This window comes from Lithobates pipiens, unplaced genomic scaffold (genome assembly GCF_037356315.1).
Source record: "Lithobates pipiens isolate NorthernLeopardFrog02 unplaced genomic scaffold, aLitPip1_a1.2 Scaffold_19, whole genome shotgun sequence".
NCBI classification, from domain to species: Eukaryota; Metazoa; Chordata; class Amphibia; order Anura; family Ranidae; genus Lithobates; species Lithobates pipiens.
The window spans coordinates 536,869,839-536,893,646 of record NW_027507764.1 but is presented as its reverse complement, the minus strand read 5'-3'; the positions used below and the strand labels follow the sequence as shown (position 1 = coordinate 536,893,646).

The 23,808-nt window shown below is 43.1% G+C and overlaps 1 protein-coding gene across 10 annotated transcripts in view; it reads left to right on the top strand.

Annotated features, from left to right (window-relative positions):
* Nucleotides 1-287: 287 nt before the first annotated feature.
* SYBU (syntabulin) overlaps nt 288-23,808 on the top strand; it is a 76,044-nt gene continuing 52,523 nt past the window's right edge. For 8 of the 10 annotated variants that reach the window (XM_077493236.1, XM_077493231.1, XM_077493229.1 and 5 more), the window contains exons 1-3: nt 288-441; nt 696-766; nt 22,545-22,725. In XM_077493236.1, coding sequence (XP_077349362.1) covers nt 743-766; nt 22,545-22,725 — 205 coding nt within the window. In that variant the 5' untranslated portion in view covers nt 288-441; nt 696-742. Of the gene's footprint in view, nt 468-695; nt 767-22,544; nt 22,726-23,808 lie in introns of all 10 variants that reach the window. The other 2 variants (XM_077493235.1, XM_077493228.1) reach the window with 2 other exon arrangements.

Here is a 23,808-nt window from a genome sequence, read left to right as displayed (position 1 = left end):
GGGGGCATTAATGACTACGATGTAAAAGGGGGGGCATTAATGACTATGATGTAAAGGGGGGGGGTTGAGGACTATTACATAAGAGTAGATGAGAAAGGGGGGCTCTGATGTGATGGGGGACCCCATTATAGATTTTGTAGAATTTCCAAGGCTCAGATGGAAGTCTGGGGACAGTCAGAAATTATTATCGATCAGGAGGACCAATCAGTGTGATGGATGGTTGTGCTCAGCCAGCAGTACCTGTGCCGCTCTGTGCTCGGTGCTGTACTTTCCCCAGTGACAGGCGGCATCGTGTACATCATATGAGCAGCTGCAGCAACGTGACCGGGGAGGGGAGGAGAGCGGAGGAGAGGAGAGGGGAGAGGAGAGCATTGTGTCGGCTGCAGTGCAGAACGTCCGCAGAGCAGAGCGGAGCACAGGCGGGGAGAGGCAGCAGCGCAGGTGAGATCTCTGATGATGACATCCAGGTAACTGATCACTTGGGGCTCTTCTATGACGTCACACTGCCATCTATCACTGATATGATTATTGGGGACGGATGAGCCGATCAGATCGGTGATATAGGGAGTAGGTGGTGGTGTGGGATAGGTGAACGCCCAGATCACACAGGTAACAGGCAGATGATTGACCACTCATGGTGGAGAAGGTTCTATTCCACTGATGATGACCTAATCCTTGTTCCTTCCTATTTTTAGGGCATAAGGGAGCAGATTGGGAGCTCTGCTTCTCTGCTGTGTAAATCATGGGACCTCTTCAGGACAGCAAGGTGAGACATTTCTTTTGTTTTCCTTTTTTTTTGTTCAGGTAATGAGCAATCCACAGCTTTTGCAGATGCTGAGGAACTACAAATCCCAGCCTTGAGGTCCCTCCACATCACACATTGGCTGAGCCCATGAAATGTGGACGGAGCTGTTTGTGTGGGTTTGCAGTTTATTGCATCACCTTTTTTGCAATTACAGGCTGTGCTGATTTTACCTTTAAGTGTGTGTATTGGATGTGTGTCTGTCTCGCTGTTCTTCTATCCAATCATATAACTGATATTGGCTTTTAAAAAAAATGGATTGACAATTTGTCTGTAATATATACTGGCATCCATTGTCTATGCAATCAGGAGATGGCGTGTTCTGCCACCTGTGTGTTTTGGGTGTTGGCTTCAATTCCATTGTTCCAGCTTGGATGAAAGCTTTAGGGCTCACATACACTAGCGGTAAAGCTCCGAAGAGCAATCCACAGTGGATTGCTTTTCAGAGCACAGGTAATGGGCAGCTGGGAGGCATTATGGTGCCCTTCACCTCCTACTTTAACCCCTAAAAGCCTGCAGCTGCATGCATTTCACTTGAATGGGTCACGTTCGGCGGGTGGTACTACCTACTGAATATGACATGAGGGGGGGCGGGGGGGGGTATAATTCTAAGGGGGCAGCAAAAATTTGACACAACCACCTTTTTTGCCATCCCCAACCACAAGTGTAAACGTAGTCTAATGCCGCGTACACACGACTGGTTTTCCCCTTGGAATAAACTCTGAAGATTTTTCAGACGGAGTTCCGCTGAAACTGTCTTGCGTACACACTATCACACCAAAGTCCGATCGTTAAGACCGCGGCGACGTACGACGGGACTACAAAAGGGAAGTTCAATAGCCAGTAGCCAATAGCTTCTGTCTCCTACTTGCTTCAGAGCATGCACCATTATTGGTCCGTCGGAACAGCATACAGACGAGCGGTTTTCCCGATAGAACATGTTCTAAATATTTCCGACCGAAACAATTCTTATTTCTAGGTCTGTCAGAATATTAGTTAAAAAACAAAAATAAAAAAAAATGTCCAGTGAGGCATACACATGATCGGAATATACGATGAAAAGATTCCGTCTGACTTTTTCTGTCGGAAATTCCGCTCGTGTGTACACGGCATAAGGGCTAGTTCATATAGGAGATAAATAGGCTGTCGAGCCGTGGTTTTACCACTCATCTAAACAAGGGCAAACAGCCGCTGTATACGTGTCATGGCTGCAATGCCAGCAAAAATTAAACCCTGTTTCACATTTGGCGTGCGGTACTCCCCACTGATCAAAACCTATGTTGCCATGTGGTGGGTCAGCGTTTTAGAGGTTAAAGCAGCATTGAACCCAAAAGCAAACATTTTATTATATTCATTTTATTACAGGTACTTGCATAGTGCCGTCAATTTACGTAGCGCTTTACATATATATTGTACATTCACATCAGTTCCTGCCCTCAAGGAGCTTACAATCTAAGTTGCCTATCTCACATTTATACATACTAGGGCCAATTACCTGTGGGAGGAAACAGGAGTACCTGTGCAAGGAGAACATGCAAGTAGTGCCATGGTTGGGATTCGGCCCAAGGACCCCAGTGCTGTTAGGCAGAAGTGCTAACCTCTGAGCCACTGTGCTATTGCAGCTTAACAATTCTTAGATGTGATGGCTGCATTCATTTTCTTCTTTAAGCTTTCTTCTGTTTTCACCTGGCGATCTGGTCATTAGGTCTGTTTTTGTTTTATCAAAAAGACATCACTCTTCTAGGTGTATCAGTTTACAGAGCTGAGACTAACCATTTACCACTGGCAGGGGTGCTTAGAAAGATCAGCTGTTTAGTCCCATAAATACTTTATCCTAAAAGGGGAAAGAACTGCTGTAACTGATAAAGTGTGAGGTGGAGTTTGGCTTACATTTTTGTTAGTGTATTTCAATCTGATAATAAGTGAGCACTCTCCTCCTTTCCAGACTGACAAGTCTGCTGTCTGCTGTGCCCCCTGTTCTCCTTCATCCAGAGTGGGGGGCACTCTAATACAGGAGGTATAATACTGGTGAAAAAAGGCCTAAAAAAAAAAAAAATATATATATATATATATATATATAATGAATGCAGCCACCACATCTAAGGATCGGTAAGCTGCAATATATTATAATTTTGGCTTTAGGTTTAATAGAGCTTTAAAACGGGTGGCGGCTTATCGTTTCATCATCGCCCGACAAACTACCATTTGGAGCGCTTTTTCAGAGGGACGTCAAGGACTTCCGCATGTATGAATGAGCCCTAGGAGTGTTTATCAATGAAAAGAGTTGTAGTATTCATCCTTATAAAAAAAATAAAAAATTAGGAGTGTTTAATCCATTTGCTGAGGAGGGCCAGTCCAGTTTTTATTTTTTTTAATTTATTTTTTCCATTCCAAATGCTCCCCATACACAGTGGTTGGCCCTGCTGGCTCAACATAGGTCAATACATACATACATTTGTCAATCAAACAGCAACTTATTAAACTTCAGGTGCTGGTCAGGTATTCTGATGGCCAGCGCTAGTGGCTGTCAGAATATAATAGCTGGGCATAGTGGGATTCATCTATCCATGCTTCCACGTGAATGGAGGAACCTGTTTGATTTCTGACTGTCAGCTTGAAATACATTTTATTAGGGCTTGTTAACCCTAACAGTTAAGGGGTGGTCAAACTACACGGTTGAGCTGCATTTTTCTGTCTCTCTGTCTCTCTGTCTCTGTGTCTCTGTGTCTCTGTGTCTCTGTGTCTCTGTGTCTCTGTGTCTCTGTGTCTCTGTGTCTCTGTGTCTCTGTGTCTCTGTGTCTCTGTGTCTCTGTGTCTCTGTGTCTCTGTGTCTCTGTCAGGGATGACACAATGCTGAATTTATAAGGGGGCAAAAGGGGAAGCTGCCCTGAGCCCACTAACAAAAGGGTCCCCTCTATAGAACAATAATAAACACTAAATTAAATTATAAAATAATATAAAGTATAGAATTAAAAATCACTTTTTTTTATTTTATTAAATGTATCTTAGAAATGTTTTGCCATCCATTATCTGTAAATATTTTTTCTCTGGACTAGTATGCTGTATTGGGTTTTTAAAAAAACAATTTTGGCAGGACAAGTGAGCCACACATACAGCACCGTGTGTGCGCACATGGCCTCAAAATTATGATGTGTCATGCATTTTAGTAATGTGTGACTGTCATTGAAAATGTAAACCAACTCTGCGTATGAGTGGTCCCCAGGACCTGAAGTGCCCTAGGCCCCCCAAGGTCTAAATCCAAGCCCTAGGTGTACACATTTTGTGGTGGGATTTATACCCCGATCTCTTTCGGCAGGTGTATCGCCCATTGAGCCCAACCCGTTCAAGGGAATGGGCCGCTGCTAGCGCCCCGCAACTGTGGGGTTCAAGCGGGGAGTGACACGGCAATAGAACTCCTCCCCGCCACCGGTCAAATGCTCTGAAGAGTGATCCGAACACAGATTGTTCTTTAGAGACCAAAGAAATCCCTTTTTTGGTGTATGGCCAGCCTTAGAGCCTCTTGACAGAAGAATGGGGTGCGGGAAAAGTGCATTCCATGCGTTTCTCGCACTGCGCTGGAAACGTCCTACCTTTTGTGATCTGCTGCAAGTGCGTTTTTAAGGGTACCCCAAACTGATTGCAAGCCATAGGTGTGCACAGTCTATTGCATTAGGGTGTGCCCCCCATCCAAGCACAAACACACTGAAATCTAGTAATCTGTGTTTACTGCGCTTTAGTTTGGGAAAGAACACAGTGAGTGAGTGTGAGTGTGTTCATTTAGAATAGGAAGGGGCTGGTAAATGACATATTGAGTAGCCCATCCTGAAACATCCTCTGCAGCAGCCTAGAGAAGCCAGAAGCAATGGGGGGGGGGGGGGGCACAACATGGAGGGAAACCTGGGCAGTAGAGGGAGTCTGCACCACACAGAGCGATTTAGGGTGTGCCCAGGTACACCCTGCAAATGCCTATGGTGCAACCACAGTGCAGTTGTGGACACCAAATTGCATGGCATGGTGCCATAGTACCAGTCAGTTTATAGGTAAACATGGTGTGATGTTCCTACCACCACACCCAGCTGTCTAATTATGGAAGTCTTCAGTCCTATATATAGGTCTTCTTTCTGTTCCAGGGAATCTAGCATCTGACAGTCCTGTATAGGAGCCACTAGCATTTGACTTGGGCACCCAGGGCATTGACAACTTACCTCCTGAGTGGAGTACCCTGGGTCTCCTTTGCAGGAACTACTCTAAAAGAAGAGATGATTGTTGGGCGGCCAAAACCCCCTTACCCATCATCAAATCCAATGGTGGTTATACACGTTCTGATAAGCGGCCAATTCTCTTTTCCAGCCAGTGTCTCCTGAAATGATTATTGATCTATAGCTGGCAACCCATTCGTTTTGATGTGCCACACAAAGGGAAGTGGGTTTTGGTCAATAGTAAGGCTCCATGCACACTGAAGCTCAAAAAAGCTTTTTCTGGACGCCAGATTGCTGGCAGAAAACGCTGGTTGAAAAACTTGCTTTTAACAGCGTTTTGTACTAGCGTTTATGAGTGTTTATTAGCGTTAGCGTTTATGGGCGTTTTCAATAAAAATACACAGAGGACACTCCAAAAATCCCACAGTACATTCCAAACTCCCACAATGCATTGAAAAAATAGAATTCCGAACACTAATTAACGCGCGTTTATAAGCGTTTGTTGTTTTTTGGCGGTGAAAAACGGCACTTTGAACGCGAATTTCTGGCGTTCAGAAAAAAGCCCATAAACTCCACTGCTCATTAAAGCTGAAAAACGTCCATGTGTGCATGGACACATAGGCTAACATAGAGTGGAGTTTATGGGCTTTTAAAAAAAACATCGTTTATGAGCTCCAGTGTGCATGGAGCCTTAGGATGCCATCGTAACTTAGTCTTTATCGACCGTGTCTCCATAAGGTAATCTCATAATCTGATCCACCAAAATACAATCATGTTCATGAGCAAAGTAACTCACTGTTGCCGATTTTTGGGGTGTATAGCCGGCAACTCGTCATCCAGAAAGCAAATGAGAGCGTTGCTGATTAATGCAAACCCATCAGTGCTTTTCAGCCCTGGCAGGTTGATTCTGATTTAATCGAGCCTATATCAGTTGGAAGGGAGATTATGACTATTTTGCATACTAGACACATATAGGCAAATCAAGACACCATAAGCGTGGACAAACTACCATCTCACCATTTTAAAACTCCACATGATACAATAAGATGATTCAGACTTGATGGCTGCAAACGCAGAGCTGACGTCAGTACTATAGTGATCTCATTAATACAGTAATCTCAATAGTCATCAAAACCTATGAGAAGCTTGTGCAGAATGACAGATTCCATATAAACCTCCAGCACTGTCACTGCAGTATCCCTATTGAATGGACCGAACCTCTAAATCCTTGGTGTCCAACCTGTGGGCTACATACAGCCCTTTGGTGTATATGTGGCCCTCAGCAATCTGTAATGGGAACATTGCTTAGGGTAATGCCATTGATTTCTACTAGCCTCATGTAACATGTTCCCTGTTTCGTATTGTCTCCTGCACCATATCCCCAGCCAACAATGTATCCTATGTCTTCACTGACCTTCATAACCTCTCTTGGGTTCGCAATTTCTGAAAGTCATGTCAGGGGCCGCATTTTAGGCCCCCCTTTAACTCATAATTTGACAAATGTCACTCTAAAGGGAACCTGCCATAAGAAAAACACAAGGGCATTGACATTGAAGACCTTACCTTCTGGAAACGCTAGATTCCTGGCTGTCATACAACCATGTAGCTTTATTATCTTGAGTCTCTGAAGTAAACAAGTATCCAGATAAAAAGCTCAACAGTTTATTTGACTCTATTCCAACTTGTTCCAAATCAGGAATCTAAATTCTCACAGCCAGTGGTAGAGCATAGTAACCAGGCGATTGGCATTTGAAGATGTTGGTCAGCAGTGGCAGCCCCATTTATTTATTTCTTGGTTTACATTTTAGTTTAAGTGAAGAACTTTTTTACATGCAATCTTTAAATATTGAAACTGGTATTGTCTCTAAATGGAACAAAACTGCCTTTTTGTTTTTTGTGTTTTTATGCTGAACCTGTAATAATGGACATGTGGAACTATTACTGACCTTTTCATTTTGAAAATGCTTGTTTTATGGCTGCTTCATTGGCTTCAATACTTCCTGAGTCAAGACTAGTTTGAGCAAGATTTCTGACTTTGCTGTAGCTTCTATTGGTGTATGCTTGTTTCAGGTATGGTAGGAGTCGCTCCTATGATTCATTCAGTCGTTTGTGTAAATTTTCAGCTTGAGCTATTGAATCCTGTAAACTCTTTTCCAGAAATTAGATGAACAGAACCTTAGCACCCCAACTGATGGCAGGAAATATAATTATGAAATGTTTGGCAGTGTTTTATTATATACACAACTAACATTGGGGAAAAACATTTAATTAAATGTGATCTGTTCACACTACTTTTAAGCCTGTTGGCCACCTTTTTAAAGGATTTTAAAAGTCAGATTGTGTGTGTGTGTGTATATAATTTGGGACGCCTGCCTTTACACGCACATGAACTTTTTTTTTTTTTTTTTTTTTTTTTTTGCCACATCAGTATTTTTATATCGGAGACTAAATTCAGGCTGCCGCTCATTCGTGTCGCGTTCATAATTCCACATCATCGTGGCTTATTTAGTTTCATATATTTTCCCTAAGATTCCTTGTGATCGCATAGTCATTACATAATATTTAAAAAATAATTGAAGAATGTGGTGGAAAACCTCCCCATCCCTGGTGTTCTCAAAATATGTACCATAGCTATACCTATTACCCTGGCATCCTATACTTAGATTTAATTTTACCCCCCCCCCCCCCGGATTCCCCCCCTCAATCCCCACAGGATCACATCATACACTCATTTTAGATATAGCCTCCTCTCTCCAGTTCGGTAACAGTATCATTCTCTAGTTGACAAACAGAGTCATGAAGAGGCCAACAGGGAAGTCCTAAAAAGAAGAGAAACAAGAGGAAGGGCCCACCCTTCGTGTAAGGAGAAAGACACTCCTATAAGAATAAAAAGGGGGAAAAAAAATGCAAAGATAATAATAAAAAGGTCCCATCCAAAGGGAAAGAGACACCAGACACTCATGGGGAAAGTCAGTTTTCTGTGCAAAAGCTGTAGCCCATCTACCTATAGTAGGATACCCAACTTCCCCACATGAACTTTAATGACATTCCAGCCTTCGTCCATAGGGGTTCAATATTGCGTTGGCTCACCCTTTGCAGCTATAACAGCTTCAACTCTTCTGGGAAGGCTGTCCACAAGGTTTAGGAGTGTGTCAGTGGAAATGTTTGACCATTCTTCCAGAAGCACATTTGTGAGGTCAGGCACTGATGTGGATGAGAAGGCCTGGCTCAGTCTTCACTCTATTTCATCCCAAATGTGATCTACTGGATTGAGGTCAGGACTCTGTGCAAGCCAGTCAAGTTCCTACACCCCAAACTCGCTCATCCAGGTTTTTTATGGACCTTTCCTTTTGCATTGGTGCGCAGTCATGTTGGAACAGGAAGGGGCCATCCTCAAACTGTTCCCACAATGTCGGGACCATGAAATTGTCCAAAATGTCTTGGTATGTTGACGCCTTAGGAGTTCTCTTCCCTGGAACTAAGGGGCCATTCTGAACCCCTGAGAGACAGTCCCACACCACAACCCCCACCACTCTCCACCAAATGATTTTGAGGGGTGGCCTAATACTTTTGGCAGTATAGTGTGGATGAGCCAATTTGGGGTGGAGGAACTTGACTGGCCTGCACAGAGTGGGATGAATTGGAGTGCATAGTTGCCAACTGTCCCGAATTTCCCGGGATTAGGACCCTTGTCCCGGGAAATTCAGTTAGTCCTGTTTTTTCGCCACCGGCTACTAGAGGTCCGCCACTTTAACCACTTCCCGACCAGCGCACGACGATGTACGTCGACAGAATGGCACGGGCAGGCATATTGGCGTACAGGTACGTCCAATATTCAATGCCACCCTGCCATCGGGAGCGCGCCGCCGGCGGCACGCTTCCGCGTTGGTCGGGACCCCCGTGAGTTCGGTCGCGGGATCCGCGGACTCGATCGCCGTGGGCATCCCCGCAATCGTCTCACGGAACGGCCGAATGGAGGAAATGCTGTGTAAACAACATTTCTCCATTCTGCCTAGCAACTAGTGACGCTGATCTCTGCTCCATGTGATTGGAGCAGAGATCAGTGTTCACTAAATGAAAGCCCAACCCCCCCCCCCACAGTTAGTAACACACCCCTAGGAACACTTAACCCCTACACTGCCACCCACTGGTTAACCCTTTCACTGCCAGTGTCATTTACACAGGAATCACTGAATTTATATAGCAGTGATTACTGTATAAATGACAGTGGTCCCAAAAATGTGTCAAAAATGTCCGATGGGTCCCCCACAATGTCGCAGTCACAATATAAAAATCGCTGATCGCCGCCATTACTAGTAAAAAAAAATAATTAATAAAAATGCTATAAAACTATCCCTATTTTGTAAACGCTATAACTTTTGCGCAAACCAATCAATCGCTTATTGCAATTTTTTTTTTTTTTTTTTTTTTTTAATCAAAAATATGTAGAAGAATACGTATCGGCCTAAACTGAGGGAAAAAAATGTTTTTTTTTATATATTTTTGGGGGATATTTATTATAACAAAAAGTAAAAAATAATGCGTTTTTTTTTCAAAATTGTCGCTCTATTTTTGGTTATAGCGCAAAAAATAAAAACCGCAGGGGTGATCAAATACCACCAAAAGAAAGCTCTATTTGTGGGAAAAAAAGGACGTCAATTTTGTTTGGGAGCCACGTCGCACGACCGCGAAATTGTTAGTTAAAGCGACGCAGTGCCGAATCGCAAAAAGGGGTCTGGTCTTTGACCAGCAAATTGGTCCGGTCTGCAAGTGGTTAAAGACCAGAAGCTGGTCTACAATAGAGATGCTGCAGCGCCGCCCACCCCCCGCTGCCAGTGTCTGTGAAGTGTATGGAAAGGGGCAGAAGGTGGGCGGCGCCGCAGCTCAAGTCTTTCCGCGTGGCAACAACGGTGTCTGGATGTCAGAGGGGGGGGGCAGTCTGGATGTCAGAGGGACACCAGATGTTAGGAGGACTGATGGGGACACCAGATGTAAGGAGGGGCTCCGCTGATGGAGACACAGATGTGAGGAAGGCTGCTCTGATGGGGCACCTGATGGCATCTGGTGGCTAGTGGCGCGCTCATGGCTCCTAGTGATTCTGCATTATGGTGAGTTGAATGATTTCATTTTATATTACAATGTTATAATAGAAATAATGCGCTTCAATCATCCTGACACCATAACAATCATGGCGCTGGGATGATTGAAGCGCTAACACCAGGTATTTGGAGTATCTTTATCTGCTGATTGTCAAACTCTGGAAAACACTTATTGCATACAGCCTTCCCAGAAGTGTTGAAGCTGTTATAGCTGCAAAGGGTGGGCCAACCCAACATTGGACCTTACGGACTAAGACTGGGATGTCATTAAAAATCATAAGTGTTCATATGTGTAAAGGCAGGAGTCCCAATATTTTTGACAATGGTGTGTAAATATAATCAAAATTGTATTAATTTTTTTTGCCAGAAATTCTTGCTCAGTGTGCCTGTCTAATATAGGTCTGACATGTCATGCATGTGTAAGGTTAAGGCTGTCCTCAGTGCTTCAATTACTGAGCCCAGTGTGTTCATTGAAGCAATCAATAAATCATGGAAAGCTGATCGTCCAGCATGGTGTTACTCAATAAGCAGCTGTAGGCCCATACAGAAGCTCACTTGGAATCTTTCCTGTATACTGTTGGCATCTCCTACACACAGACTGGGACCTCCGATGTTAGGCTGACAGCTTGGCCTTCATCCCTTATCTTTCAACACTCCCTATTAGTCTTTAAAGCAGAATTGAAGCACAGAGCACACTTTTCTTTTCCAAAAATACATAAAGCTTTGCTCATGATGGCACATTTGCCTTTGTCTTCCTCAAACATTGATAGAGCTGTCCCTCCCCACTTCATCCACATCTGCTCCAGCACTTCTTTCGGGTGGTGTGCACCTCCTATTTGGCCATTGGGTGGACACTGATGATGTTGATGTAACACAGAAGCTGGGACTGCATAGTGCACTGTGTATGTTCAATAGGCATTGTACACCATTATTAAATGTTGGGGGGGAGTGGTGTAAAATGTTGGGTTGTGTGGCGTGTTTGGGTTTTTTAGGGTGTTTATTTATATTTTTAACCTGGGGAAAGAGAAGACTTTATGCTTGCCTATCCCACCACCCATTCCTGGAAACTTTATAACTGACACACTTTAGGTGTATGGGATGCCCGCAGCATGTGCCGTGGTTCTACCTTCTGGCCTCTACATTGCTACAGTAGTGACATAGGGGCAGGAGCCACAGGGTATGGCAAGGGATGTAAGAAGCACCCGACACATAAGTCTGTCAGCTGTGAAGACTCTTTAGGTGACTTTGCTCTGTGAGAATGTGGAGGTTCCGGGAATGTAAGACTTTGTATAACCTCATTGCTGTTCCAGTACAGCAGAGGTCAGACGGGACGGGAGCAGAAGGAGCTAATCGGTGAGGATGCAATGAGCATGCTGATAGAAGGGGAGAACAAATGAGCTAATCGGTTTGCCCCTTCTCAGTTCACTGTCCAGTCATTGGGTGGTGGGGATATGTAAATGTTTCTAAACTGTAGTAGAAAAATGGAGACCTCTGGACTACCAGACAGGGCTTTGTTGTGTGTCAGAACTTTAAATCTCTGACCTGGATGGGGAAAAAATCCAAATCCTTTGATAAGTAAAATGGCTCATTTTATATGTACTGTATTTCATCAGTGTTTTTTAACTGTTTGCCTGGAGTTCAGCTTTAAAGTGGTTGTAAACCCCTCTATCGTCCACGGGTGATGCACAGAGATGAACCAAATTGGTCTACGTGCGTTGTACTTGTTTGTTTGCAGTCCCCTATCCACAACATTGTTCAGAATTTACATAGTTACAGAAAGCAGGAGACAGGTATCTGATGTGGCAAACTACCCAGCAGGAAGCGGAGGGCAGTTGGAGAAACCCCCCCCCCCCCAAAACACACACCCCACAGTCTCATAGGGAAACATGCACAGCTGGGGCCATCGATACCCTTCTGTGTGCTGACTGCTGAAGGTAGGGGAGTGCAGTCTCCCAGGATTGTCTGGTGTTGTCATAAAACTGTCAGAAGTAACTCATACAGATAGCAGAGGAATACAAGAGCAGACCAAACTCGCATAAGTTGCTTTGGATGGGGGCAAGTACGCACTATAGAAGGATGTTTTGTTCTTCTCTCTTTTTTTATTTTTTTTTTTTTTTTTTTTTTTCTTTCCATTTCAGAGGTTTACAACCACTTTAAAGGAGATGTGTGGGGTGTCAAAATAATAAACACCTATGACACTGGGTCACCAGAGTGCAGAAATAAGTGTACTCCTTCCTGTGATCCATAAGAGAAGTATGGCCAAAAGAACTTTGGCCACACTTCTCTTTTAATTAAAGCATTTTTTTCCTGTGAAGTGGCCACTTTTAGCAGATACGTGTAACATTTCACATATGCGTTTCATAAGAGGTTGTTGATGGCGGTGTGTATTTTGTAAAGTGTTGTACTTGGTTTCCTTGGATCGCATTCCTTTTCACATTCCCAGTACATCTTCCCTTTCTCTAAGAACAGTAAGCAACAGCAATCTGAGCCAAGGCTGGAAAAAGTTTCACTGCTGATAGGAAAGCTTTAAATTGTAGAACATATGACTTTAACCTTTTTATGATTCCTGGAATTGTCTACTACAGCTTGGTTATTGATGAGCACTTCACTTCACTTCAAAGAGGTCCAGCACAGGAGAAGAATTATGGAGCCACAACAATCTGCCATAGTTACTAATACTAAAAGCAAGAAAAAGCTTTTGAGCTAGCAATCAGTTAAAGGGGTGTATTTTATAAATGGTTTTCACACATATATTCTCAGGCAGACTCGAAGATTTTAAGATCTGTGCTAGATAGTTCTTAATGACATCAGGTGTATGTTTGGGGTCATTGTCCTGCTACAGAATAAATGTGGGGCCATGTGCCTCTCTGATGGTATGACATGATGGATAAGTATCTGCCTGTATTTCTAAGTATTGAGGACATCATGGATCCTGGCCAAATCTCCAGCTCCATTTGCAAAAATGCAACCCCAAACTTGCAAGGAACCTCCACCATGCTTCAATGTTGCCAGCAGACACTCATTATTGTACCACTCTCCAGTCCAGCGAACAAACTGCCTCCTGCTACATCCACACATTCCAAATCTGGACTCCTCAGTCCAGAGCACTTTCTGTCGTTTTTATGCTCCCCAGTTCTGTTTTTTTTTTTTTTTTTTTTTTTTTTTTTTTTTCATGCATAGTTGTGTCACTTGGCCTTGTTTCCATGTCAATGTGGCTTTTTGGCCACAATTCTTCCAAAAATACCACTTCTGACCAGACTTTTCTGGACAGTAGATGGGTGCCCCTGGATCCTACTAGTTTCCACCAGTTCTGCACTGGCGGCACTGCTGGACTTCAAATGTCAAAGAGAAGTAAGCATGATGTGTCTTTCATCTGCTGCATTAGGTTTCCTTGGCTGACCACTGCGCCTCAGTTTGCTTTGAAATCTTTGCCTAGGAGAGATCTTGCTGATGTAGTATAACTACCCTGTGCCTTGTGGCTTTGATTAGTCTTGCCATCGTGTATGACCTGTGACATGAAACTACCTTCCACATGCCACCTTATGCAGGCCATACACGGTCGAATTTCGAACTAATTTTCTTTTCAAAATCAGAAAATTAGTTTTTTTTTTTTTTTGTGATCCGATGATGCCGCCATTGATTTTCGAAATTCGGCCGACCAAGCCTTCAATTTCACCTCATGTTGCTACAGAAAAGAATTTTCTTGGCTGGGAATCTTCTTTTATCTCCGTACATTTTCTTTACTTATTACGTTTCTCGCACGATTCTCCCATCATTGATTAGAAAATCGTTTGTTTTTCTAAAAATTTCCAACATGTCCGATTCCTCAAATTTTATTTCTGCACGAAAATCGGCTGTTGCTGCAGCCCACTAATGGTGCGAAGTTCATACGAAAAATCTTAGATACGATTTTCGAAAGAAAATTCTTTCGAAATTCGAACCGTGTATGGCCGGCATTAGTAGCAGAGTTTGGATGTCCCTCACCCAGTTTTAAGCCTCCTACACAGCTGTTTCTGTTAATGATGGTTTCAACCTAAATATGAAATTGATGATCATTAGCATCTACTTGGTATAATTGGTTATTCAAACATCTGACTCAAATTCTACAAAATACCTGACTTTTGTTCAAGTGTGCAAGTGTAGGAATTGATGCTAGTTTTAAGCCAAAGGGTTGTCGCACCAAATATTGATTTGATATATTTTTCTTCTGTTCGTTTTACGTTGCATTTTTTAAATTGCATAAAAAAAAAAAAGCTAAAGTATTTGTATTGCGATTTTGTTATAAACGGTATGCAGGGCCATTAAGAAGAAAAAGAGAGGAGGAATGCTAAAATGTAGGTTTAATACTTTGCCTTTCCTTCTACTTTAAGCAAGCACCACTTTGTTTTTCCATCTCCTCCTGTCCGAAAATCCCCAGAAGACGATGAATATAGCTTTTCTGAACAGGCAAAGGCTGTCCTCACATCCAAGTCAGCAAATTGGCACACCCCCATCCCCACAACATTTCCCATAATGTGCTCTTTATAAACCGACAGTGTATATAGAGGCCTGCTTTTTGCTAAGTTGAGATGTATCCAAGCTTCTGCTTTTGAACTAAGACCACGATCTGCCTATCGTGTATGTATTGGAGTTTTGGGCACTTGAGGTGCACTTGGTAAGATGTTGGGTTCAAAAAGGGTATTGGGTATGCCAAAGTAATTGTAAACCCTGTTACTGTGTTCAGCTGCTTAAGTGGGGTTGGAGGCAGGAGGGGATTTATAAGGGGGCAAAAGGGGGAAATTGCCCAGGGCCCCCCTCTTTACAAAAATTATATAAGCCAATATTAAAAAAATAGATATAAAATGTATAATAAGAAATGTACTTTATTAAATGTATCGTGGGAAGTAATATTTTGCTGGTCAACATATGGGCTGGTATATTGTATTATTTTTTTTTTTTTTCAAAACTTTATTTTGGTGGCTCAAGCAAACACATGGAGCACTATGACTGTGTGTGGGCATGTGTGACCTATGAATGACGGAGTGTCATGCATTTTAAAAATGTGTAACTGTCAATGAGAATTTAAACCAAGTCAGTGTATAAGGGGCCCCCAAACTGGAAGTGCCCCGGGCCCTTCAAGGTCTAAATCCTGGCTCTGGTTGGAGGTAATCATATTTTCTATAAGGGATGACTGCATAGAAACACAATTGGAAGGCAGTGCACGGGTGTTGTCGTCCAATAATAAGTGCCTGAAAAAGGACCTTCATGGTAGGATTAGCAGCTATTCATTTAATGAAAGATCCACAGGATCACTTGCACAGAACAAAGAGGCATTGTATATGTTGAAACATCACTGCTTCTCCGTGGCCACTTTGGGTCAATACCTGCTCCCTTGCCACATGCAGTGGTTACTCCTGATGTCCTGTAGTGTACAAGCTGGTGGGAGGAAGCATTGTTTGCAGCAGGTAACTGGGTATTTTACACAGCAAGAAGTATGGAATACTAGTTGTGCCCAGTGAAGAACTACCAGGAAAGGAAAGAGATTTTGGTGGTAGAGGACTCAATCCTTAGGATAGAGAGGGCAATCTGTCACTAAGACCTAAAGCGCCAAACTGTATGCTGTCTACAGGGCACTCTGGTTCATGTTTGGCACATCACGGCTCTGGTGGACAGATTACTGAGAGGCTCTGGGGAAGACCCGGCTGTCATGGTACATGTTTGCACCAATGACAAAATCAGAGGTAGATGGAGTGTCCTAAATAAAATGATTTCATGGATTAAATTGAGGAAAAAACCTCCAAGGTAGTTTTTTCAGAAATGCTACCAGTACTTTGAGGCACACCAGAAAAACTGAGGGAGATCAGAGAAGTAAACAAGTGGCTAGTGTAGAAAGAAGGGGTTTGGGTTCCTGGAGAACTGGCCTAACTTTGCAGTTGGCCACCAGCTCTATAGAAGGGACGGACTGCACCTAAATGAGGAGGGTGCAGATCTGCTGGGAGTGAAGATGGATGAAAATTTAGAGGGGCTTTTAAACTAGGCGGGGGGGGGGGGGGGGTCCAGAGTTACTGACTGACAGTCAGCTTGGAACTAATTCCAGAGTATTGGGCTTTAGTGGTGGGTTGACTAAAGCACCTCAGCCCAAGGAAAGTACAGTAACAAGCCCTATTTGCAACCTCAGAACACCCAATAAGGAGATTGTAAGCGACCGGTCTAAACTACGTGGCATGTTCACCAATGCCCGGAGTCTGGCGGACAAGATGGGGAAAACTAGAGCTACTGTTGTAAAATGAGGATTTTGTAGGAATTTCAGAGACTTGGTTCAACAGCTTTCATGATTGGCTGGCAACCATTCAAACGTATTCCTTATATCGCAGAGATAGAGAGGGTAAACCTGGGGGGAAGGGGTATACCTGTGTATCAAAAATTGATTTACAAGTGAACGTGAGAGACGACATCACTAATGGAGCAGGGGAGGAGATGGAATCCTTATAGGGAGAGCTACAAAGGGAGGAAACTAAGTGGAAAGTAATACTGGGATTATGCTATAGGCCACCTAACCAGGAGGTGGAGGTGGAGGCGGGACTCCTATCACAATTTGCATTAGCGGCAACGATGAGAAGTGTCATAATGAGGGATTTTAAATATCCAGACATGGACTGGGTAGAATGAACCACGCATTCATCTAAGGTTCGCCAGTTCCTAAATGTCTTGCAGGACAATTTTATGGGTCAGATGATAAATGCACCAACTAGAAACAAAGTGTTGCAAGACCTACTGATTACCAACAATACAGACCTGGTCATGGATGTGAAAATACGGGGCAATTTAGGAAACGACGCTCACAGATCAATTTGTTTCAGTATAAATCTCACAAATAGGAAACCTAGGGGAATACAAAGTCATTGAATTTTTAAAAAGAGCCAACTTCCCTAAACTACGATCCTTGCTAGAAGATACTAAATGGGATAAAATCTTAGGAAGAGGGAGTCCAGAGAACGGCAGCCAAAATTAATAAAGGGTCTGGAAGATCTTAGTTATGAGTAAAGTTTACGAGCACTGAACTTATTCTCTCTGGAGAAGAGACGCTTGAGAGGGGATATAATTTCAATGTACAAATGCCGTACTGGTGACCCCACAATGGGAATAAAACTTTTCTGCCAAGGGAATTCAATAAGACACGCGGCCATTCAGAAAAATTTAGAAGAAAAACAGTTTAACCTTAACCACTTCAGCCCCGGAAGGATTTACCCCCTTCCTGACCTGAGCATTTTTTGTGACTCTACTGCGTCACTGTAGCTGACAATTGCGCTGTCGTGTAACGGTGTACCCAAACAAAATTGGCTTCTTCTTTTTTCTTTTCACACAAATAGAGCTTTCTTATGATGATATTTGATCATATATTAAAACTAATTTCTTACAGTTTAGGACAATTTTATGTATTCTAAATATTTTTAGTAAAAAAAAATCGCAATAAGTGTATATTGATTGGTTTGCCCAAAAGTTAGGGGATATATTTATGGCATTTTTTATTTTTTTTTAATCAGGACTGCGACATGGCAGACACTTTTGATGCTATTTTTGGGGCCGTCATTTATACAGTGATCAGAGCTACAAATTACTGTATAAATTACACTGGCAGGGAAGGGCTTAAACACTAGGGGGCGATCAAGGGGTTAAGTGTGTCCTAGGAAGTGATTCTAAATGGGGGGGAGGGCTCACTACAACATGACAGAGATCACTGCTCCTGATGACAGTGAGCAGTAGATCCCTGTCATGTTGCTAGGCAAAACAGGGAAACGGGCCTCTCCTGGTCACAGTCGCTGGACGCTGGCGAACATCGAGCTGTGGGCACGATCACGCGGTGGGTGCACGCTTGCCCAGTAGGCGGCGAATTCAAAGGGATGTACAGGTATGCTCATTTGCCTGCTTGTGCCAATCTGCCGACGTATATGTGTGCAGCAGTCGGCAAGTGTTTAAACTGCGCAGAGGGTACTATAAGAGTGGCAAGGATGTGGATTTCTCTTCCACAAGGCTGCAGTCTTAGCGGGGAGCATCAATAATTTCAAGAAACTATTAGAAAAGCACCTGAGTGACTGCAACATACAGGGATATACAATGTAATACTGACATTAATCACACACATAGGTTGGACTTGTGTTTTTTTTTTTTTTTTTCCCCCAATGTTGCCAACTATGTAATTGCCATGATTTGGGCAGCTTATCCGGCTGCCTGCAGCTGAAGAAAGCACGGGGAAAGGCGATGGGAAGTTTAAAGTAAATCTGGTTCTTTACCCTGAACGACATGACAAAATGGCAGCTAGCCTTTTCAGAAGTCGGCAGCACCCCACTTTTGTCTCCCAGTACAGATTTCATTAACGACTTGGCTTGATGTCTCCTTAATTTGAATGTTATTCACATGTAAATTTATGTAAATTTATTGACAATGCTAAAAATACATCTGGAAAAACTCTAGGCATGACTAATCAATGATTTGTTTTCTGAGGGCACCAAAATTAATTAAAGGCAAGTAAAACTGGTTTTGTTTGTAATCATCTTAATTAAATTTCCATGGATGTAGGTCATTTGTCAAGTCCTAATTGAAATATATTGTGACATACTTTTCATATGGCTGTCTCAGTAGTGGGGTCCTGTAGTTAACATTGATGATACCTAAAACTGGGTCTGGTTTGAATACGTTTCTACAAACTATAAAAGGTTTGAATGTCTTGCCTATAGTTAACACAACACAGGCTCTGTTGGGTATTCCTACTAACATTCTGAGATCGAAAAGAGATACTTTTTTATTTTTTTTGACAATGTATGTAGGCAAAAGACACACCCCCTGCCATGCCCCCCAAAAACAAATCTCATAGGAAATAAATATGCAAAAATTATTTTTTGACTCGTACAAGTGTGAATTCCTATGTATTTCTAAGCCACGTGTCAAACGCAAAGCCCGGGGGCCAAATTCACTCTTCTTAGCTGTGCCCCTCGCTTCTTCCTGGCAGCAGCACAGGGCAAGACGGTGTGCACTGTGATGTCAGGGAGGGTGGAGGATTCTTGACTTTTGATGGTGGGGTCGTTCTTGGCATCTAATATAAGAAGGGAGTGCTCTGGACATCTAGTATTACAGATACAATCGGCCTTTTGAGTGCAACCATAATGCTGATGCGGCCCACAATGAAGTGGAGTTTGACACCCCTGTTCTAAGCACGGTTACTACAGGACCTTCTGAATGCATATCATTTTTTATTGGTAAAATTTATACTTTAGCCTTTTTTAGATGTATTTTAATTCCAAATGAACTACCTTCATGTTTAGATTAGCCCACAATGAATACCAACTGACTAAACCACCTCAGGTTGTAGGAAAAAAAAAATAAGTCACCCTTATTGGATAGTCCCCGGATGCAGAGAATTATTTGTTGTCTAGACACAGCTAAGCTGAAGACACTATGAGGTTGATTTACTAAAGGCAAATATACTATACACCAGTCTAAACACAAAGGTAGGCCATTTGAAAGTAGTATTTTAGTCTCAGCAAACAAAATATATATTTATATTATAATTTATTATACAGTACCTCACAAAAGTGTGTACACCCCTGACATTTTTGTAAATATTTTATTATATCTTTTCCTGTGACAACGCTTAAGAAATGGTGAGAAGTAGTAGAAGTAGTGAGTGTACAGCTTGTATAATGGCGTACATTTTGATGTCCCCTCAAAATAACTCAACACACAGCCATTAATGTCTAAACCGCTGACAACAAAATTGAGTACACCCATAAGTGAAAATGTCCAAATTGGGCCCAAAGTGTTAATATTTTGTGTGGCCACCATTATTTTCCAGCACTGCCTTAAGCCTGGTCATGGAGTTCACCAGAGCTTCAGAGGTCCTCTTCCACTCCTCCATGTTGATATCACAGAGCTGGTGGATGTTGGAGACCTTGAGCTCCTTCACTTTCCGTTTGAGGATAACCCACAGATGCTCAAGAGGGTTTAGGTCTGAAGACATGCTTGGCCAGTCGATCATCACTTTTTACCCTCAGCTTCTTTAGCAAGGCAATGGTCATCTTGGAGGTGTGTTTGGAGTTATCATGTTGGAATACTGCCCTGCGGCTCAGTCTCCTAAGGGAGGGGATCATGCTCTGCTTTCAGTATTTCGCAGTACATGTTGGCATTCATGGTTCCCTTAATGAACTGTAGCTCCCCAGTTCTGTTAGCACTCATGCAGCCCCAGACCATGACACTCCCACCACCTTGCTTGACGGTAGGCAAGACACTTGCCTTTCTACTCCTCACCTGATTGCCACCACACATGCTTGGCACCACCATGCAAACCAAATAGGTTTTTGGTCTCATCAGACCACAGGCCACGGTTCCAGTAATGCATGTCCTTAGTCTGCTTGTCTTCAGCAAACTGTTTTCAGGCTTTCTTGTGCATCATCTGTAGAAGAGGCTTCCTTCTGGGATGACAGCCATGCAGACCAATTTGATGCAGTGTGTGGTGTATGGTCTGAGCACTGACAGCCCCCCCCCCCCTTCAACCTCTGCAGCAATTCTGGCAGCACTCATTCATCTATTTTTCTAAGACAAAGTCTGGATATGACACTGAGCATGTGCACTCAACTTCTTTGGTCGACCATGGCAAGGCCTGTTCTGAGTGGAACCTGTCCTGGTAAACCGCTGTATGGTCTTGCCCACCATGCTGCAGCTCATTTTTAGGGTCTTGGCAATTTTCTTATAGCCTATGCAGTCTTTATGTAGAGCAACCATTCTTCTTCTTTTTTTTTTTTATTTTATTTTTTTTCAGTTGAACTTCCAGTGACCAGTATGAGAGAGTGAGGGCGATGACACCAAATTTAACACACCTGCTCCCCATTCACACCTGAGATCTTGTAATCCTATCGCGTCACATGACATCGGGGAGGGAAAATGCCTAATTGGGCCCAATTTGGACATTTTCACTTAGGGGTGTACTCACTTTTTGTTGCCAGTGGTTTCGACATTAATGGCTGTGCTTAGTTATTTTGAGGGGACAGCACATTTACACTGTTGTACAAGCTGTACACTCACTACTTTACATTGTAGCAATTTAATGTGATCTTTTGTTTGCTGGTTTTTAGAGCTGAGCTTAAAAAACACAGTGTATACCACTCTGCCTAATCCTTTTGAACCCCTGGGAACTGTGTGCATCTATTTACACCTTGGGGTGTGTGTTTTATATAGATTTAGAACTAGCAGGTCCATCCACTCAACAGTTTCTTTAGACGTTTGTGCAATGCCTTGTCCCAAGAAATGGGTACAAATCTGCAGTGAACTTTGCTAAACACCTTGCGGTGTATATAAATTGACCTAGAAAATATTTTTCCCCATTTAGGTGATGGTGGGGTGTTTTTATTTTTGTTTCCTTTTTTCAACTGTGTTGGCCCCAGGTGACCTACCATTTGTGCAGTACAACTGCTCAGGGGCTCTCTGGGTTTTAGGGGCCCATTTACATGAGCTATGGATTTGGTTGCTGCTGGAACACCCTCTGCTATCATTTGGACACTGCTTACTCTCTAGGGCAGGTGAGAAACAAGGGTCACTTTTCATTAACCCCTAACCATTTTCCCTTAATTTATTGGGGCCCAAAATTTGCAATGGGGTCTTTGCTGGCTATGGCTGTTACTGGCTGTGACAGAGGTGAATATCTATTAGCACTAGCTTTGTGTTGTGATCAGGCAATAAATCACCCGTTTGGATGCTATTTGTGTCGTTCCATGGTGTGCTGGCAAATATCTTCACCGTGACTTGAACCAGTATCCAGCTGGTTGTTGCTACAGCACCCAAATCCGAGAGCGCATCCAGGAATGTGTGCGATGGGAATATGAAGTACTAGAGGTTAATATCTATTACCCACCTTTTTGGGCTTGGGGGGGTCTTCAAAGACCTCCTGCCTGATGAGCCTGTGTTAAATGATGTGTTCATATTCAGTCCTAAAGTCTGGTTTTAAGGCTCATAGACTTGTACAACAAGGGGAAAGACTGTCTCAGCTGGTCACCAGGCAGGAGGGCCATTTGATGACCAGTTTAGCTTCAATATCCATCTGTTCATCCACATATGGTGTCTATAGAATTCCCGTTGGTTTGGTTTCCAACAATTTTACACATTAAATACACTTATACTTTTATGTTTACCTGTTATCTTCCAGGTAAAACCGTGCTCATGCTTTCTAACACATTGGTACTGTTACCAAGCTAATAAACTAGGCCTGTGTGCTAACAGCACACCTCGTGTTACTGGAACCCTACTATAGCCTCATGTTGTCATAGTCTATAAATGTGCTGCCATACCTCCAGTGTTACCATAGAAACAAGCAGAGAATCTGAAAATGCCCTCTGTTGTTCCGATTACTCTACAGGTTCTATTATGCCTGCAATGTGCGACTGTAAACAGTTTTTCTGTATTCTTTTATGTAAACAGAAAATGCAAGACAAGGAGATTGCCCGGAGTCGTATCCCACGCCTGGTTCTGCGTCCATACTTGCCAAAGCAGAAAGTGTCCCCATCTTCTGAATCCCCATTTTCAGAGGAGGACAGCAAAGACTTTAAACTTACCTCCAGCCGTTCTGCCAGGACCATAAGTAGCAACAGCTTCTGCTCAGGTAAGTGTGTGTTTGCTCCCCCCCCCCCCCCCCCCTCCAAGTTTGTATCTGTGAACTACTTAGGCCTCATGCACACCGGATGTTTCTTTAACTCTCCTAGAAGCCAGCAGCGTTTTTGCAGGAAAAATGCCTGACGCTTGTAAAAGTATCTAAAGCTTTCAGGAGCTTTTACAGGCATCAAGCTCTCGGGCATTCATTTAATTTATTTCACATTTTATTCTGGCCATTGAATTAATGCTCAAGCATTTAGGTGTTTAGTAGCGTCAAGAATTTTTTCTTCTTTTTTCTGCCCAAAACTCTGCTGCTCCTGGACGTACTGGCATTGACACATAGGCTAACATGCGGGGGAGTTTAGCGGTAGGGAAAAAAAAAAGCTAGGAGCAGCTGTAAAAACGTCCTGTGTGCATGAGGCCTAATGCTAACCAGGCAGCTTGGGCTAAAGCCAGTATGCTTGGGCTAACCAGGCATCTTGGGCTTAATCCAGTATGCCTAACTATCACAGCCAGGTTCTTTTGGCTTTTTATGAAACTGGTGGGTCCTTCAGCCTCTTGACCCATGGTTCCATACTATGCTGCCTCTCTTATGGCCCACTGCATTTGGCCGAGAAGGTATTGAGTTTGCACACAGGGAGGCTACTATGGTTAATAGAAAGGATGAGGGTCTTGGTTAGCTGAGCATCTAGTTCATGGGGGGGATCAACCTGTGGCCCTCCAGCTGTTGCACAACTACAAGTCCCATCATGCCTCTGCCTTTTGGAAGTCATGCTTGTACCTGTAATCTGTGCAATGCCTCATGGGACTTGTAGTTTTGCAACAGCTGGAGGGCCACAGGTTGAGCACCAATGATCTAGCTGCTAAAGCTTGCCAGCAAGTAAAGAGAATTGTGCTCGTCCTCTTGTGATCTTCTCCAAAAAACACTCAACTTTAGTAGGATGCTGTAATCTGAATTGTGACAGCCAGCAGTGACCTCTTCAGAACTGACAGCAGAGGAATTGTATGACTTTCCCAGCTAAGTGTTGGCTTAAGGAACATATTTTGGCATGGGCCCAGCAGTAAGTAAATAGGATTCAGCACAGTAAGGAAA